The sequence below is a fragment of the Pelodiscus sinensis genome, chromosome 2 (genome assembly GCF_049634645.1).
Source record: "Pelodiscus sinensis isolate JC-2024 chromosome 2, ASM4963464v1, whole genome shotgun sequence".
NCBI lineage: Eukaryota > Metazoa > Chordata > Testudines > Trionychidae > Pelodiscus > Pelodiscus sinensis.
This window is the reverse complement of record NC_134712.1, coordinates 247,551,728-247,568,553: the sequence shown is the minus strand read 5'-3', so window position 1 is coordinate 247,568,553 and position 16,826 is coordinate 247,551,728. Positions and strand designations below refer to the sequence as shown.

The following is a 16,826-nucleotide window of genomic DNA, read 5'->3' as shown; positions in this document are numbered from 1 at the left end:
CAGTTGGAATAACTACTGTCTGCACAAATCCCTGCTGCAGTTTCAGGTTCTATGTGGCAGTCTGGCATACTCCTTCACTACAGTGGAAAATGGGAACTGTATTTACATTATCGCTGGGATGGCTGCGTTTCAGTGACGGATGAATGGAGCCCTGCATGGATACAAAATTGGTATCTACATCCGCATCTCCATCAGTGATCCACAGATGCAGATACCCATGGATATGAGATGGATATCTGCAAATTTGCAACGTTCTAGATACAAAATTTGTATCCGCATCTGTATCTGCAAAAATGAACTACAGACAGGGGCGGCCCTAGACTAACTGCCAGCAACAGGCGTCCTAGGCGAACCATGCAATCGGCGCCCCCACCTCCAAACCCCTCAATGATACTGCGCCACCATTTGGTGCCCCATTTAGCTTGGCGCCCTAGGCCACCGCATATATGGAAGGGCCGCCCCTAGCTGCAGATATCTGCAACTACATCCACACTGTGTGGGGGCCGGAAGAGGAGCCTGGCAGTCCCCGCCCGGCCCCAAGGAGAGCCTGAAGGCCAGCAGCAGAGGGGGCTGGTGCTGATTTACCCTTGTCTGGAAAACTCCCGTTTGATACCAGTCAGGTCCCGAGCATGCTGGACCAGGAAAGTCCAAATTGTACAAGGCAACACCTCCATGTTTTTTCCCTGACTGTCCTTCCTGAACAAGCTGTACCCTTCTCTACCAATATCCCAGTCAGGTGACTTATCTGACAAAGTCTGTGCAGAACGGCATCCCATGAACAAGGTAGGAGAAGACCTCCTGGTGACACAGTCTTAGCAACCACACAGTCACCTCCAGGATATGTCTGTCTCTGCCTAGGCCCTTATCCTTGATGGGAATGATTGATGCAAACTCATCTTTACTTCCAACTCCTGCACCTTGTACCATGGACTCCTGCATACCTTGTAGTACCGTTAGGCTATGTCTACACTGCAGGCTTTTGCTGGCAGAGAGGATGCTAATGAAGCACTCATTAGCATTTGTCTCACTGTCATTTGCATATTCTCTGCCGATGCTTTTTGCGCAAGAGGTTTTTGCACAAAAACAAGCAGTGTAGACGGGTCCGTTTTGCGCAACCCCCCCTTTTTGCACTATAAGGATCTTGTGCAAAATAGACCTGTCTACACTGCTTGTTTGTGCGCAAAAACCTCTTGAGCAAAAAGCGTTGGCAGAGAATATGCAAATGACTGCACGACAAATGCTAATGAGTGCTTCACTAGCATACTCTCTGCCAGCAAAAGCCTGCAGTGTAGACATATCCTGATTGGCTCCTCACATCTACCGCCACCCTTCCAAACACCAGCGTTGGTGAGAGAGACTTGGGTTACACAGAAGGGTTATGATGAGATCTAGTGTAAGTAGATGGGTCAGGAGCTGCTCTCGGTTGTGTAAAGCAACCTTCCACCACCAAATCTATGAGTATGTCTACACTACAAGGCTAGCTGTGTCTACACAAGCCGCCCGTTGTTTCAAAATAGTTTTCGAAATCACAGGCGTGCTATTTCGCCATCCCAGTAAACAATGTTGCATGAGGAATAAGGGATGGCTCAAAATAGCGCTTTATTTCAAAATGTGGTGCCGTGTAGATGCGCCACATTTCAAAATAACCTATTTTGAAATAAAATCGAAATAAGATACGCAATTTGTGTATCTTATTTTGAGTTTAAGGTGCTGTGTAGACACACCCTAAATATTACAGTCATCTGAGTCCCTCCATCCCCTTTCCACACTGAGCCTGTCCATCCCCTGCACTGTTCCTGCAGATGTGGGGCTGACATGCCTGGCAGTAAGGGGTTAATGTGCGCTGTGCACAGGCAGAAGTGCATGAACCAAAGGGCAAATTCATTTTTGCAAGGTTGGCTGAATGCTGGTTCAGGGCAGAGGTGCCTCCTGCACTCCGATGGGTTCCCATAAAGCACATGTAGCTAAAGAGTGTTATGGATACCCATCTGCTGCTTGGCAACCACCCCAGAGAGGCTGCCCCTCCTGGTGGGGGGTGCGCATTCAGGGGCCCTTAGCCCATGTGTGGGACCCCCCAAGAAAAATGTCCCTGGGAATTGTGCAGAGGCAGGACTGAGGTGGCAACTTCCACCCTGTGCTTCTCATATGGAGGGTAGATTTTCTGCTTGGTGTCTGCATCAGAATCTGGCCCATAGAGGATAACAGGGAAAAATTGGAAACTTTGCATGAGTAGAAAAGTATTGTACAGATTTACTTATGGGCGATGAGGAAGGATGGCCCAGTGGTTAGGTTGCCAGTTTGGGATGTAGGAGACCTAGCATCAGTTCCCTCCTTTGCCACTAATTCTCTTTGTGAAAGTGGGCAAGTCACCCAGGGCCAGGTTTTCAAAGGTACCTAGTGGAATTATCACTGTGCCTCAGGTCCTTGTCTTTAAAATGGGCCTAATAATGCCTGGGAGTTGAGGGAGAATACAAAGGAGAGTGTGAGGTGCTCTGCTGCTGTGGGAATGGAGAGGGCGCCTGTCCCAGGGTGACTGGCGCCTTCAGAGGGAGATGGGGTCAGCCACAGCCATGCCACACGGGAGTGGGACAATGCAGGGTCAGATGTTGGATTAATATACACTTGCCTCATAAAAGGACTGATTGAAGTCAGTCAGATGTTTGACCAGAGGGCAGGTTGGCCTGGCTTAAATGCTACTCCAGGGGAACTGCCTCTATGCCATAGCATGAGGGGAGGAGTCCAGAGAGGCTGGAAACTGTGCCTTGATGAGGGCTGAAGAGAAAGCTCTGAAGGGCAGAGGGGCCTCTTTAGTGGCACCTTTTCAGTTTGGACTCTTGGTACCCTGGAAGGGGTCATGTTTGTTGTGACTTGGACATGGGCCGAGCTGTATCCGTCACCCAGGCTGGCAGGGTGAGAGCGGAGTCCAAAGGCACCAGAAACTTTGTAGAAGATGGGGTGGGAGCAAGGCCAAAGTGTCTGAGAGAGGAATTAAAATACTATTGAAATATCCCGCAGAGCACAGCTGTAACCTATATAACCAGAATATTGCACGTGGGCACTATTGTCAAATTCGTCATTACTCCAGGGCACTAGAGCTGCCAGCACTATGATACATATAGCAGGGTGTGAGCGCCAAAAATTCACAGTACAAGCACCATGGGAACCACACAGCAGGGTAACAGCGACCGAATGCATGCTTACCATATAGTGGGGGCACACTCGGGGTTCAGCTTAATACAGGGGCCCTGCAGACAGCTGTCCTCGCAGCAGGATCTACATGGCTGGCGTAGTAGGAGTTGCATGTCAGGGCACTAATTCACAAGCCTCGTGCAATGGGATCCAGGCATCCGGTCATTGGCACCCGAATTTGTACTCCCAGAATAATGGGATTGGGTTGTAGAAGTTAGAGGAGGAAAAGCCCTGTGTGACCATTCCATCTCGGCCTGTCTCCATGCTTCTAACAGCATGTTTTATCCAGTGTCCATTTAAAGGTCGCAAGCCTCGGGGTTTCAGCCCTTCCCTTGGAATACTGTTCCACAGCCTAAGAGAGAGAACACACTGCCAGGTTTCCCTCCTCCCCCGCTGATTTTTTTCCCGTTCTTTGCAGTGCTGGTTGTGCTTAGCAGGGTAACAGGCCCAGGGGGTATCTTCCTGGCAGCGTCAGAGCCACACGTCAGCCCAGCCAAGAGGGATCCTGGGGGAAGGCGTCTGTTTCACCAAAGGGTGGAGGGAGAAGGATGTCAGACCCTGAGCCCCGGAGAGGGGATGTACCTGGGGAGGGGAGCAGATGTGCTCGGCTTTGTGGCGGTTTAAACAGCAACAGGGAGGTGTGCTGGGGAGAGAATGGGGGCTCTGGGTGTGTTCCTAGAGATAGGGGTGATCCCGGATTGTGGACTGGATGTGTTCAAAGATCCTGGTCTATAGAGGGTGTAGCCTCTGGGGTGGAAGGATCCTGGGTTGGGGGGTCAGGGGGATCCTTGGCCATAGAGAAGGTATCCCTTGGGGTGGGGAATCCCAGGTTCTGGGGACGGGTGTCCCAGGAGATACTGGGCTCTGTGCACTGATGGGGCAGGCGCAGGGCACGGTGGAGGTGGGGAGGACGCTGCCGGAACCCCTGGGATCAGCTCAGTGAACTCTGGCCCCTGCACTCTGTACCACAACTGCTGCAAAGTCCTGTCCTGGCTACCGCAAGGAGAAGAGCCCAGGGAAGCTGCAACCCTAGAGCCATGGAGGGCAGAGCGAGAGAGTGGTGCCTGGGAGCAGCCCCCCTCCAGCAGTGCTGCAGAACACATTTCCAGGTGGCCCAAGGCCTGGGTGCTTCGGAGTCTGATTGGATGGGGGGTTCAAACGAGCTGTGGATTTAAAAGCTGCCTAAAAGGCAGCAAGAGATGAGGTGTTCCCTGGGGAGAGAAGCTGCACGTCAGGGCACTAATTCACAATCCTAGTGCAATGGGATCCAGGCAACAGAAGTAGGGAGCACAGCACTCCCCACTGTCACTAACTGCTGTGGGTGCTCGCTGGCACGGCGTACCTCTGCGCTGCACGGGGTGCCTCTTTCATCCATGTCACCCGCCCTAAGGCTGGCCTGGCAATACAGTTATGTTTTTCCCACAGCACTTATGTTTCTCTTGGTAAAAGGGGGTGGGGATATAAGCCCTTTGCCCACCCGATTCCAGTGCCCCAGCTGAGACACACTTCAGAGAGGGAAACTGAGGCAGGCAGTGCTAAGTGCACCATGCTTGGCCAAGAGGAGGTGCTGGGAGCAGCCACACCCTATGGCAGGGCCCATCAGTACAAGAGCTGGCCCACATGCAGATTCTGTCCTGGTGTAGCTATGGTGAGGGTTCAAAAAATGCAATAGTGGTACAGCCCATCCCTCTTCCTAATGTGGAGTCAGTTATTTTACTATAAAGGTGCCTTTTTGCCACAGCATTACTCATTCCCCTTCCTGTACGGAAATAGCTCTACTGGTGCAAGCGCCTTTCTACTGCAGTTACTGTGTTCACATTAGGGGAGGTAGTACCACTTTAATGGTACCACACAGCGTTGTGTGTAGGCACACACCCAGAAGCCAGAGCAATGGCTGTCTCCGCGTGATTTTCCTCCCTCTGCCCAGTTCTTTCTGAACAGCAAAACCAGCCCTGTTGATGGCTTTTCCATGTGTGTTTAAGGTGGATTATGATGTCTGCAGCAATTATGGAAACTGGTTATACAGCGCTGGAGTTGGAAATGACCCAAGGGAGAACAGGAAGTTTAACATGATTAAACAAGGCCTGGATTACGACAGCAACGTAAGTCTCCTGGCGAAATACCCCAACTGCTACGTAGCTCTCTTCCTCCTCTTCCCTTCTACTTCTTCCTAGCGGGGAACAAACCAAAACTCCAGCAGTTATGGACATGGCAAATAAGGTTTTGATTTGACTTTCAGAGCCACCTTGGTAAGATTTTCAAACATGAGGACCCATAGTTATGCTATGTGGGGTTGACTTCAGTGGGAGCTGATGGGGGCAGGCTGAAAGCTGTTGAAAATCAAGCCACTTATTTAGGCACCTAAATGTGGACTTAGGTGCTTCACTTTAGCCTCCTGAGTGTGAAATTTGGGGACTCATCTGTTGATCCTATTTATTTGTTTTAAAAGTGGCCAAGGTAATTTAGTTTGATCTTCATTCTTTAATGAGCACAGGTTGAGTTTAATATAATATAATATACTAACTCATAGAACTAAAAGGGACTTTGAGAGGTCATCAAGTTCAGTCCCCTTCCCTCACAGCAGGACCAAGTACCATCCCTGACAGATTTGCCCCAGATCCCTAAGTAGTCCCCTCAAGGGTTGAGCTCACAACCCTGGGTTTAGTAGGCTAATGCTCAAACCACTAGGTTATCCCCAAATGCAGCCGCGCTGGTCAGAGGGGTATGCAGCAGTGTGTGTCTCTGCGTCCCTCGGGAACCCTGCTCCATCGTGATTATTAGCTGGAATTGTTTTTTCAGTGCTCTCTTCTCATCAGCAAGGAATCCAGCAGTCTATAGTGCTGAGATTTTTAGCTCTCGTGCCTCTTAGCTTGTCTTCTCTGAGGAGCAGCTTCTCTGCTGAGGAGAGCTGCCGAGACAGACGAGTGAAATCAGATTAGGAGATGAATGTGCACAATGAGCGGCTAACAAAAGAATAGCCAACCCTTTGCTCAAATGCTGTGGAGACCGGCAGCGGTATAAAACCCTAAGAAAGCTAGTGCATTGACTGAGAAATCAAAAGGCGTGTTACGATCTGAGCTGTTATTCAAGGCTCTGTTTATATTCAGGTGGGTGCTGAAAAAAACTAAATGCAGTCAGCAGCTTCCATGGGAAGAGCAGAAGAACCTGCTCAACAGGTGCCGCTGTTTGAAAAATCCCTTGGACTGCAGACATTGCCTGATTAGGGGTGATGAGGGCAAGAAGAGAGCTGGTTTCAGAATCTGTTCCCCGGCTCAGGAAGTCTGGGTGTGTGGCCGTCCCCATGACAAGCATTGTGTTTAATGGCCATTTCCCTGGGTAACTAGCATACTGTCAAGACACTGTGCAGTGCGCCCCCACCTGCAGGGCTGTCAATGGCCTGACATCATCGGTGGACGCCCTGGGCACCCCCGTGACATCATCATCGGGTGACCCGGGCGGCAGCATTTTAGGCGGCGGCCAAGTCCACCTATAGCCATGGGCCGCCCCTAAACGCAGGCCACCTGCATGGGGGAAACAGAAATGAATGATGAGAAGGACTGAGTTGATCACCTATGGCCAGGCCTACACTACTGCCGAAGGTCATAGTAAAACCATAGCTGGTGTAGATGTACCTTAAGCTGAGCTTCGGCACTGTCCTCATAGCGAGAGGTCGACAGGAGAAATGCTCCCGTTGACTTCCCTTACTCCTCATGAAGAGTAGAAGTTCTGGTGTCGACGGGGGCGTCCGCAGCGTTTGATTCCATGGGTCCTTACTAGACCTGCCAGAATGACCACCCCGGCATCAATCTTCTCTGTAGTCTAGATGTGGCCTAAGACAGTAATGCACCTGACAGAAGGTTGAAACCCACAGATATGAGATTAAAGGACAGTTACAGTTTTCTCCTGACCCTCACCTTGAGGAGGATGTGGGGCAAGTGTGAAGGAAAGGGAAGGGGTTAGTTATCCCTTTCATACCCCTACCACTGCTAATGAACCAGTTTTGAAGGAGATTAACCCTTCCCCTGCTTCATTCCCCAGCTTCCTGGTGACCTAGAGAACTCCCCTTCCTTGCTGTCTCCCATGTCATAACACATGAAGTGGGCTTATTTCTGGGTTAGGGATAGACGCTCCCAGGGACTTTGAGGGTACGTCTAGATTACATGCTTCTGGTGACAGAGGAATGTCGATTAGGGTACCCGGCATAGGAAAATGAAGCGGCGATTTAAATAATCGCTGCTTCATTTAAATTTAATGGCTGCCGCGCTGAGCCGATCAGCTGTTTGTCGGCTCAGCGCGATAGTCTGGACGCTCCGTGGTTGACATCAAAGGCATTTGTCGACCTCCCAGGTATGCCTCCTGGCATGAGGTTTACTGGGGCAGTCGACAATTGCCTTTGATGTCGACTGCGGAGCGTCCAGACTACCACGCTGAGCCGACAAACAGCTGATCGGCTCAGTGCAGCAGCCATTTAAATTTAAATGAAGCGGCGATTATTTAAATCTCCGCTTCATTTTCATATGCCAGGTAGCCTAATCTACATGCCTCTGTCGCCAGAGGCATGTAGTCTAGACATACCCTAAGTATCCCCCACATTGAAGCTAACAAGATGTGCACGTTCTTGGCGTCTCTGTAAATCAGGCCACCTGATCAGATGCCTAATTACAGATTTTGAGGCCTAACAGAAGGTTTGGTATAATACTTGGTGTAAGGCTTCAAAATACTTGGTCTCTATGTGTCCCCATTTCTCGGGGTATCATTTGTTACAGTTAATAAAGCACTTTCCTATCCTTGTTTGGAAGTCAGATTATATCCTGCCTTGTTGGTGTGAGTGTCTCCTCTCTGAACATTGTTTCCATTTGCAGGGAGATTATGTCCGACTGTGGGTTCCAGAAATACAGTGTATAAAGGGAGGGGAGATACACACGCTCTGGGCACTGAGCAATGCTGCTCTCTCACAAGCGGGGATAGCGCTTGGGGAGACCTATCCACTGCCAGTCGTCCTGGCCCGAGAATGGAGCCGACATATCAACCAGAAGCCTGTAAGTACTATGAAGTTTCAACTGAACTAGGGAGTTCTGCTCTTTGCTCTAAATGTGAGTATAAATTGTGCAATTCTCTCCCATGGGTGTTTGAGAAAGAACTAAGGATTTAGTTTAATCCAAATCATTTAAAAAGTCCATAACTGGGTACAAGATTAATTTTGAATGAACCCTGGATATCCATGTAACTGGAGTATGAGCTGGATTCTCTTCTGGTCTGACCGTGCATCTATCACAGCTCCTCCTTACTAAGTTCTGGTCTGTCTAGGTCTGTGCAACCCCATTGAAAGCCAGGAGATTGCACAAGGTGTCATATACCAATACCTTGTGCTAGATGATTGTGTATGAGGAGAAAAGAACCCAGTATGATTCTCAGATCCCAGGAGGAGTCAGTCGGTGAGGCTGGCAGTTAGTAAAAATACCCATTGGACTTGTAAACTGAACACGTGTGATCTGGAATTACAAAGACCCATTAAAGAGGGGACCACAAGAGGCCATTGGTATTGAGTCACTTTTCAGACTGGATCTGCCTTTTAGAAAATACAGGCAGTCCCCGGGATACATGGATCTGACTTACATCGGATCCCTACTTACAAACGGGGTGAGGCAACCCCGCACTAGCTGCGCCCCCCTCCCAGCAGACCGCCGAGACGCGCCGCGGGCCCCCCCCCCCCCCAGCAGACCAGGGAGACGCAGAGCGGCTTTTCTCAGCAGACACCTCAGCTTGAGAATAAAGGACTGAGGGAAGTGAGATGTGGGAGAATAAAACTGAGCTCTGGAGAAATGTTTGGCTAGAGTTTCCCCTACAATATGTACCAGTTCCGACTTACATACAAATTCAACTTAAGAACAAACCTACAGTCCCTATCTTGTACGTAACCCGGGGACTGCCTGTACAACAAAACTAACAACGGGCTCAGTCTTAGGGTTGAGCGCTGCCAACTTCTATCTGCTGACCATGTTGCTGCTATAGTCACCCAGGGGCTGTATAGTTCATCTCACAGATGTTCATTACTTTGTTTCCCTCTTGTCACAGATCAGTTTGATTCTGGGGGGTTAATAAACCAAGCAGAAGGTTGAAACTAGCCTTCATGGAGGGTTTGGATACTGAGGGCCCAAGTTTCTGACTCGGGCAAAATTCCTTGCGGCGTTACTGAGATCCTTTGAGTAAGGACCAGTGGCTTTGGTGTTGAGAGCTAGAATAGTCAGTCCTCTTTCATTTCAGTGTGCAGTCTGCGGCAGAAAAGTGACTCACTGTACTATGAGCCCCTTTGGGGGTGGGGGGAGGAACGGGTGATCATCTTTCAACAGGAACTTTTTAATCCAAGCAACTTTTTGTAAAGTGAGATGGGAGTCACATGTGAGCCCTTTCCCCCTCGTCAGCATGCTTCTAATCCTTGCGTCAGTTTGATGGGGGGACCACTCCAAGATTTTGGTAAGAAGTTAAGGGCCACACTTTTTTATGGAGGGGGTGCAAGGTCTGGGATGGAGGTTGGATGCAGAAGGGAGCTTGGGGTAAGGGACTGGAGTGCAGGAGAGCATGCGGGGTCTGAGAGGGAGTTTGGGTAAAAAGGGGGTTGGGTGCAGGGTTTGGGAGGAGAAAGGGGTGCAGGAGACTATTCTGGTCTAGGGGACAGGTATAGAAGAGAGTGCAGAGTCTGGGAGGGACTTGTGACTTTGGCAGAGGAGGTGCAGAGGGTTTGGGTGGTGACCCAAGGCAGGGAGTTGAGGTGTAGGAGGGGGTGAGGTGCCAGAGGCAGGCTTTGGCCGAGAGGAGCTTACCTAGTTGGTTCCCAGTTGGCAACCCAGCAGGAATCTGAGGCAGGCTCCCTGCCTGCTGCAGTGGTCAACGGGAGCTGAGAAATTGTGCTAGGGGAAGCACGCAAAGCCCCCCCTCCCACACACTTTGGGGCAGAAAGGCACATGAAGCATCCAGCCTCTTTGAGGGGCCTGGGGCTGATCCCTGTCTGAGGGCTGGATCCAACCCATGAGACATATCTTGCCCTCCCCTGTTCTAATCTCAGGAACTGTGCCCCTATCACCATAGTATCTGTCACAATCACTAATGTATTTTATGTATCACAACACCTGTGACCAAAGTCACACAGGAAGTCTGACAGACAATGGAACCTCTCTCTCAAGTCCAAGACTAGCATTATTCTTCCTCTCTGCTTCTCATCTGGCTAGAGCAAAAGTGTTTTATGCTTTTTTTCTGACGACTGTGAGCTGTCTAGGTTGCTTTATAACATAAACATCAGAAGTTCTTTTAGCTTCAGTCAGTACTCTTCTCTGCTCTTCTCTCAATTATAGAACAAGAGAGACCACCCTCCGAGGGGAAAGAAAGATCCCTCACACACACCAAAGCAACACAAAGACAGAGGGGTGGATTTTTACTTCTCTCGCAACAAAGATGTATCATGAAGGCAGCCCCTGCACTTCTGGAGAAGTGATGGATGTGCCTTTGCCTGCTGAAAACTCCAGCTGATAATGGTTACTTGCTGATAATGGTTACTATGTCTTGGCTAACTTCTCTCTCTCATTAATAGCTAAAAAAACCAAGAATGACATTTTGGACACATTGAAATCAAAGGAGTCTTGCCATTGACTTCAAATAGATCAAGATTTTGATCTTCAATCTTTGAAAAATGGTTCTCTTTACGAGCCAGCTGATTGGGATTCAGAAAGGAGCTGAAGTTCTTGAGCATTGTATTTTTAAGAATTCTGCGACACCTTTAACAAGATCAGAGGTGCGAACCTTGTATTCTGACCAAATTTGAGCGGTGGAAATTATGTCTTGCCCACCTAAATGCCCCTCAGAAATCAACTGGATGTATTAAAGCCAGATCCTTACCTGGTGTAAATCAGCATAGTTCTATTGTAATCAGTGAAGCTACACTGATTTACACCAGCTGATTTTCTGACTTGGTATTCTTCACTTTCTGCTTTCATTGTTGCTGTGAGCTGTGCAATAGCTAATGTGTTCCACCCCAGAGATGGGTGATGAGTGATTTGATACATTGATTATATACGGGGATCACTTAAGTTTTGGGTTGAAAGGGGCTTTATAAGTAGTAATTATTCACCATAATGGTAGGGACATCTTGTTATTGTCAAGTGGTCAAACAGCTTTTCCAGTGCCTTTGCTTTGTACTGGGGCTTATAGTTACTATAGACTGATTTGTACCTCATATTACAGACTGGAGAAGGTGTTCACTTTTTTAATATATATTGGAAAAACCTATTCTGAATTTCCTTATATTAATGTGCTTCAGGGTGTAAAACTTAAAAACATTGATCCATTAAACAGCTTAAACCTTTGCCTTGGAATGTTTTTACTTTCCTGATTTTTACTCTTCTGATGGAGACCTGAAGGCGGAATGGCTGTGCTAAGGTACCAGAATCCTGTTCACTTTGACTGTATCCTCCATAGTGCTGTAGAGAAAGCAGGTTCACCTTGGAATCCCACTGGGGATCACTGTGGTAGTTTTTTTGCCTGTGGCACCAGGCCTGAAAGTTTGATGTTATATACAGCACGTACATCAGAGTGTTTCAGAACATTGCTCTATGGTCTGTAACGGCAGCCAGTCCTGTTCTGAGCCCATTTTAAGTGTCTTGTTCTTGTCCAAAAAGTCTTAACTGGTCTGATTTGGTTACTTGAGATAGCTCCTTCCTCTCACTGTTCCCTTGCATGGTATCTTCACTCCATGAGGGGCCTAGATTCACACATACAGAGTCTGGGAGCAGAGCTCTCTCTGGCTAGGTCTACACTATAGCCTTTTTTCAGAAAAAGCTACGCAAATTGCGCTCTGCAATTCGTGTAGCTTTTTCCGATTGCTTTTCTGGAAGAGGCTTTTCCACCATTTGGCCCTGACTGGATGGGGCCAAATGGCAGAAAAGCCTCCTCTTTTGGAGGAGCCCTTATTCCTCGCAGAATGAGGTATACAGGGCTCCCCAAAAGAGCGCGTTTGCTCTTCTGCAAAAAAAAGCGGAAGAGCAAATGCATTCCCTGGACATGGTCGAGTTTTTCTGGGATACCTCCGGAGGGTAGATGTAGCCACAGAGGAGGGCCTTTGATTGGCTCTGGAGTTCATTACCACCAGGGATCACATGGAGTTGCAGGCTCTGCCTTGACAAAAGAGGCTCTGGTTTAAACATGTCAGGTAAAAATTAATCTAGTTCAAAAACTGATGTAGAAGCCCTTAAACCAGATAAACCCTTGTTTAAACAGCTTTAGTCGGTATTTGTAAATTATTGATTTAATCTAAACCAATATATATCTTTCACACATGACGTGGATTGACTCCCTATTTGAAATGTGAAATGGAACTAAACCCTAACTATGAGAACTATGACTGGCACCTCCATAATTAGCAATGGTTAAACCAGTTATTGGGCATCTACGCTAGAGGCTTGCACCTGGAACAATTTTTAAATTGACTTAATTAAACCAGGGCACTTTCCTGAGTATGGACAAGAATTAGGGCTTCGTCTACACAAAAAAGTTTGACTTTGCCATAATGGCAACCCGCTGAAGAGTGTTTCTGCAGTATATTTTACACTGGTTCCCCTAACCAAATAAGCTATAGCACCGAAAGCAGTCTTTTGTTAGTCTGAGTTGCATCTGCATTAAGGCACTTGCTGGTATAAATATGACATTAAAAATCACACCTTAATTGACTTTACAGGCAGAATATTAAGAGTAAACATTGCTCCTGGAAGTAATTCTCCCTGCTTAACCCTGTATAATTGGCTTCTTCTGAAGGGAGGGGAGTTTAGTTCCTTTCCTAGGAAGACAGGATGCACTCTACCCTATGGCTGTGGAGTCCAGCCTTTCCAGTCTGAGGGATGACTTGATTGGGAGTTCTGTCTCAGGCCAGGTCTACACTAGAAACATTTGCTAGTGTGGGAGGGGTAATTTTTTTAATCTTTGTGGATGCATCTACATAGCACCCTTATCATGAAATAAGCTATGCAATTTGCACAACGCAAAGTTCATACCTTATTTTGAGGTAATTTCGATATAGCTTATTTCGAAACATCCCTTAACTCTTGTGCAACGAGGTTTACAGGGACAGTGGAATAGAAAGCTCATTATATTTTGATATAACAGGCTTGTTTTTAAGACATAGAATAGCTATTTCGGGATACCTCCAGTATCCTGGGATACCTCCAGTATTCCGAAATAGCTCCGTAGTATAGACATAGCCTGTGTGTGTGTGTGACATTTTTATCTTCCCAAATGCTCTAGGGTCAGATTTTTAAAAGTATTTAGGAGCATAAGATCCATCAGTCATCACACTGATTATAATGAGAATTAGTCATTTAGATACCTTTAAAAATCTGTCCCCTACCATAGACAGTTACACCAACATAAAAGTGCTTTTGGTGGTACAGTAGACTTCTGATAATCCGGCACCTTTGGGACCTAGGTGGTACTGGATTATCGGATATATTGAAGTATCAAGAGGTACTGCATACTCCCGACGCAATCCCTCACTCCCCCTACCCCCCAACCTTATGCTTGGGTCCTGGAGTGGCCGGTACAGATGCGTATTTCCCTCCAGGCACTGGGGCACGTGCACTGAGGCTTTTCCATGAGCTGGCCGGAACGCAGTGCATAACCCAATCTCCCTCCCCCTCCCCTTCTCTTTCCCCAGAGCCAAATACCTCCCCTCCCTGCTGTAACCCACATGAGAGCGGCTGACCTGAGCCATTCTGTCAGGAGCGCTTGCCATTTTGATGCTGGACTATCGGGAGTGCTGGACAATTGGGTGCCAGACTATTGGAGTTTTGCTGTATAATGTATTTTGTTTGCAGCATCAATGTTATACTGGCACAGGCATTTTTTATGGGTATAAGCTGCATTTTTGACGGTACAACTGTGCTGGAATAGCTATGCGGGTTCACTTTTTCTATTGTAGGCATAGCCTTGGGTAAGTGGAACCAAATGGAGGACTAAAGCTGCAGATGTGAGAGTGCCCCCTCCTTGGCTGGAACCCAATCCTATTGAAATCAATGGGGGCTGAAACAGGCCCAAAATGAGAATAAAATTGTTTGACAAATGAGCAGGAGCATGTATGGTATCTTAAATTGCAGCCGTGTACATGGAATGCTATCACCCCAGACCAGTGTTTTTCAAACTGTGCTCCACGGAGCCCCAGGGGCTCCACGCGACATCTCCAGGGGTTCCGCGAGGTTGACAAACTAGAAACATCGATAGGTACAACACATAGAATCAGTGGACTGCTGGGACGCTGCATAAATTTTAACGCATGTAAAGGGCTCCAGAGCCCAAAAAGTTTGAGAACCGCTGCCCCAGACTGTTGAATGTGTATATTAACAGTAAGTTGATGGTCTGTTCCAAACATAACCCCACTTTTCAATCTAGTAGAAGCCCAAGGTGTAGTGAGGGAATGAAGAAGAGAAGTGGACGAAGAATCAAAGTTAAAACAAAGTGTAATTGATGTTTAATGAAGACACTTGATGCAGAATCAAACTCACATATGTTCTGAATATCACACTATTGCTGTGCAAAAAAGACACTTGATGATACATATTCAAACTCTGATTACATTAAAGTACACTGTTTTGTATTCATCATGGAGGACTCAACTCTGGTACTGGTCCTAAGGAGCTTGCATGTGATTCAGACACAGAAGGCATCAAGAAGATGGATTTAGCACACAATAAACAGCATGGGGCTTATCTCAGGTATTTATTATATCGCACAAAAAATGAGGAAGAACGGTTCTTGCACAAGAGGTAGGGTTTGCGCAAAAAGGAGCCGTCTACCCTGCTCTTTTTGCACAAAAACCTCTTGCTAAAAAATGGCTGCTCATTAATTATGCAAATGAAGTGCAGTGATATTCCATTCCAAGTTTCATTTGCATAAGCTTTTCTGCAAGGAAGCCATAGTGTAGACATAGCCTTCATGAAGAAGGAAATCTCTGACCTCCACTGCTTCAGCAGTCTGAGGTGAGGGTAGCAGCTGCCACTAAAGCCAAGGGCTTTGCTGTGTGAGGGCATCATTGGTGGCATCTTCCACAGGCATTTCTGTGGGATGGCAATGGAGTCTTACCAATGTGATCACAGCAGGGGAAGGCAAATGGCTCCATTCTGTGTGTGAGCAGGAGCAGAAAGAGGCTAACCAGAAGTCAGGGAGTGTTGGGGAGGGGGGAAAGCCTTCCACGCCTCAAGAAGAGTGATGGGAGGCAGCCTCATCCCAACAACTGACCTATGTATAAATGCCCCTGCTAAAACTAGCACCCCAAGCAGGAAAGAGCCTGTTAGTTTGGGATGAGCAGGAGCCGCTGGTATGATTCTCAGCTTTGCCTCTGCCTTCCTATGGGATTTGGGTAGGTGATTCAATCTCTGCACCCCCCTTTGGGGCATGGGGCTCATAATACTTCCTTTCTCATGCTCATTCTCTGTGTTTTTGTGTGTCTAGCCAGTGGACCCTGAGCTTGGTCCCTACTATAAATTAGCTTGATCACAATGGAAATAATGCCATTGAAGCCTAGGCCTTGATGTTGTTCGTACAGCATCCCTCTTGGGCTGGGACATGGGAAATGCAGTCTCTGGAGACATCTGTCTGTCCATGGAGGTGAGGGTAAGGAAGGGGGGCTGGGGGTTCAGCAGCTACTCCCTGAAAGGTGAGGGGAGAGGAGAGAGTGAGAGTGTGTGAGTGTGCTCCCTGAGACCATTGGAGAGGGGTAACCTCTATCAGGTTTTGGAGGGAAGGGGAAGTAGAATGTCCTCTCCAGGAAAGGGGGGCCCTGATCCCCTCCTGCACTCAGAAATACTGTCAGTCTGTCTGCTCCCCGGGAGGTGGGTGGTGCACTAGCAGGTTGCCAGGGCTTCCTGTCAATCCTTCCTCTCCAAGGGACGGTTTGTCCCTCTGCTCCAGGGATGTAAGCAAGTTGACCACTGGCATTTCCCCAGGAGGGGATGGGGGAAGCAGGAACCAGTGCTGGGGACAGCCGTGCTTTTAAAAGCACCATCTCCACAGTGGCGCCTGCCCCCTCCCCGGCTGTCTGTCAGTCTGTCCGGCTCCACAGCGATCCTGGGGGGCAGGACTTGGGAGCGCTGGCGGCGAGGGGGGTCCCCCTGTCTGTCCGATGATCCTTCTGCCCGCCCGTCCCCTGGGCTGTGGGGGTGGCTGGCTGTCGGGGGATCCCGCCCGTCCAGCTGTCCCCGCTCCCCGGGGCCGGTGTATAGGCAAAAAGTGAAACCTCTCTGTTTTTGTGACCGTCACAGTTTCTGTCATACATACATGACATTTGGTACAACTGCTCAGGAATTGCTACCTTTGCTGGCTGGTTGCAACAAATTCAGAGGGACTGTGTTTTTTGGTAGAAAAAAATCTCTCAATTTGCTACCTCCTGGCTAATGGACTCAGGGGATGCTGGGGTTTTGCCTTGCGCGGGGCCTTTTGCTCCTGGTCCATGGGTCACAAATTCAGAGGGACTGTGTTTTTTGGTAGAAAAATCTCTCGTGGTTCGGTCGCTGCACCGGCGGGCTGCCAGGGGGTCCCGTCCATCGTCCCGGGGCCGTGTGTGTGTGTCGCTCGGGGCGCGGGGCGGAGCGGGAAGCGCAGCG

General features: G+C 48.5%; 1 protein-coding gene across 2 annotated transcripts in view; it reads left to right on the top strand.

Annotated features, from left to right (window-relative positions):
- The window catches only part of LOC102449437 (cryptochrome DASH-like), a 37,566-nt gene extending 26,020 nt beyond the window's left edge, over positions 1-11,546 (top strand). For both annotated transcript variants that reach the window (XM_075922858.1, XM_075922859.1), the window contains exons 12-14: positions 5,172-5,291; positions 8,052-8,228; positions 10,539-11,546. In XM_075922858.1, the coding sequence (XP_075778973.1) occupies positions 5,172-5,291; positions 8,052-8,228; positions 10,539-10,649 (408 nt within the window). In that variant the 3' untranslated portion in view covers positions 10,650-11,546. The remainder of the gene's footprint in view (positions 1-5,171; positions 5,292-8,051; positions 8,229-10,538) is intronic.
- The last annotated feature ends 5,280 nt before the right edge of the window (positions 11,547-16,826 follow it).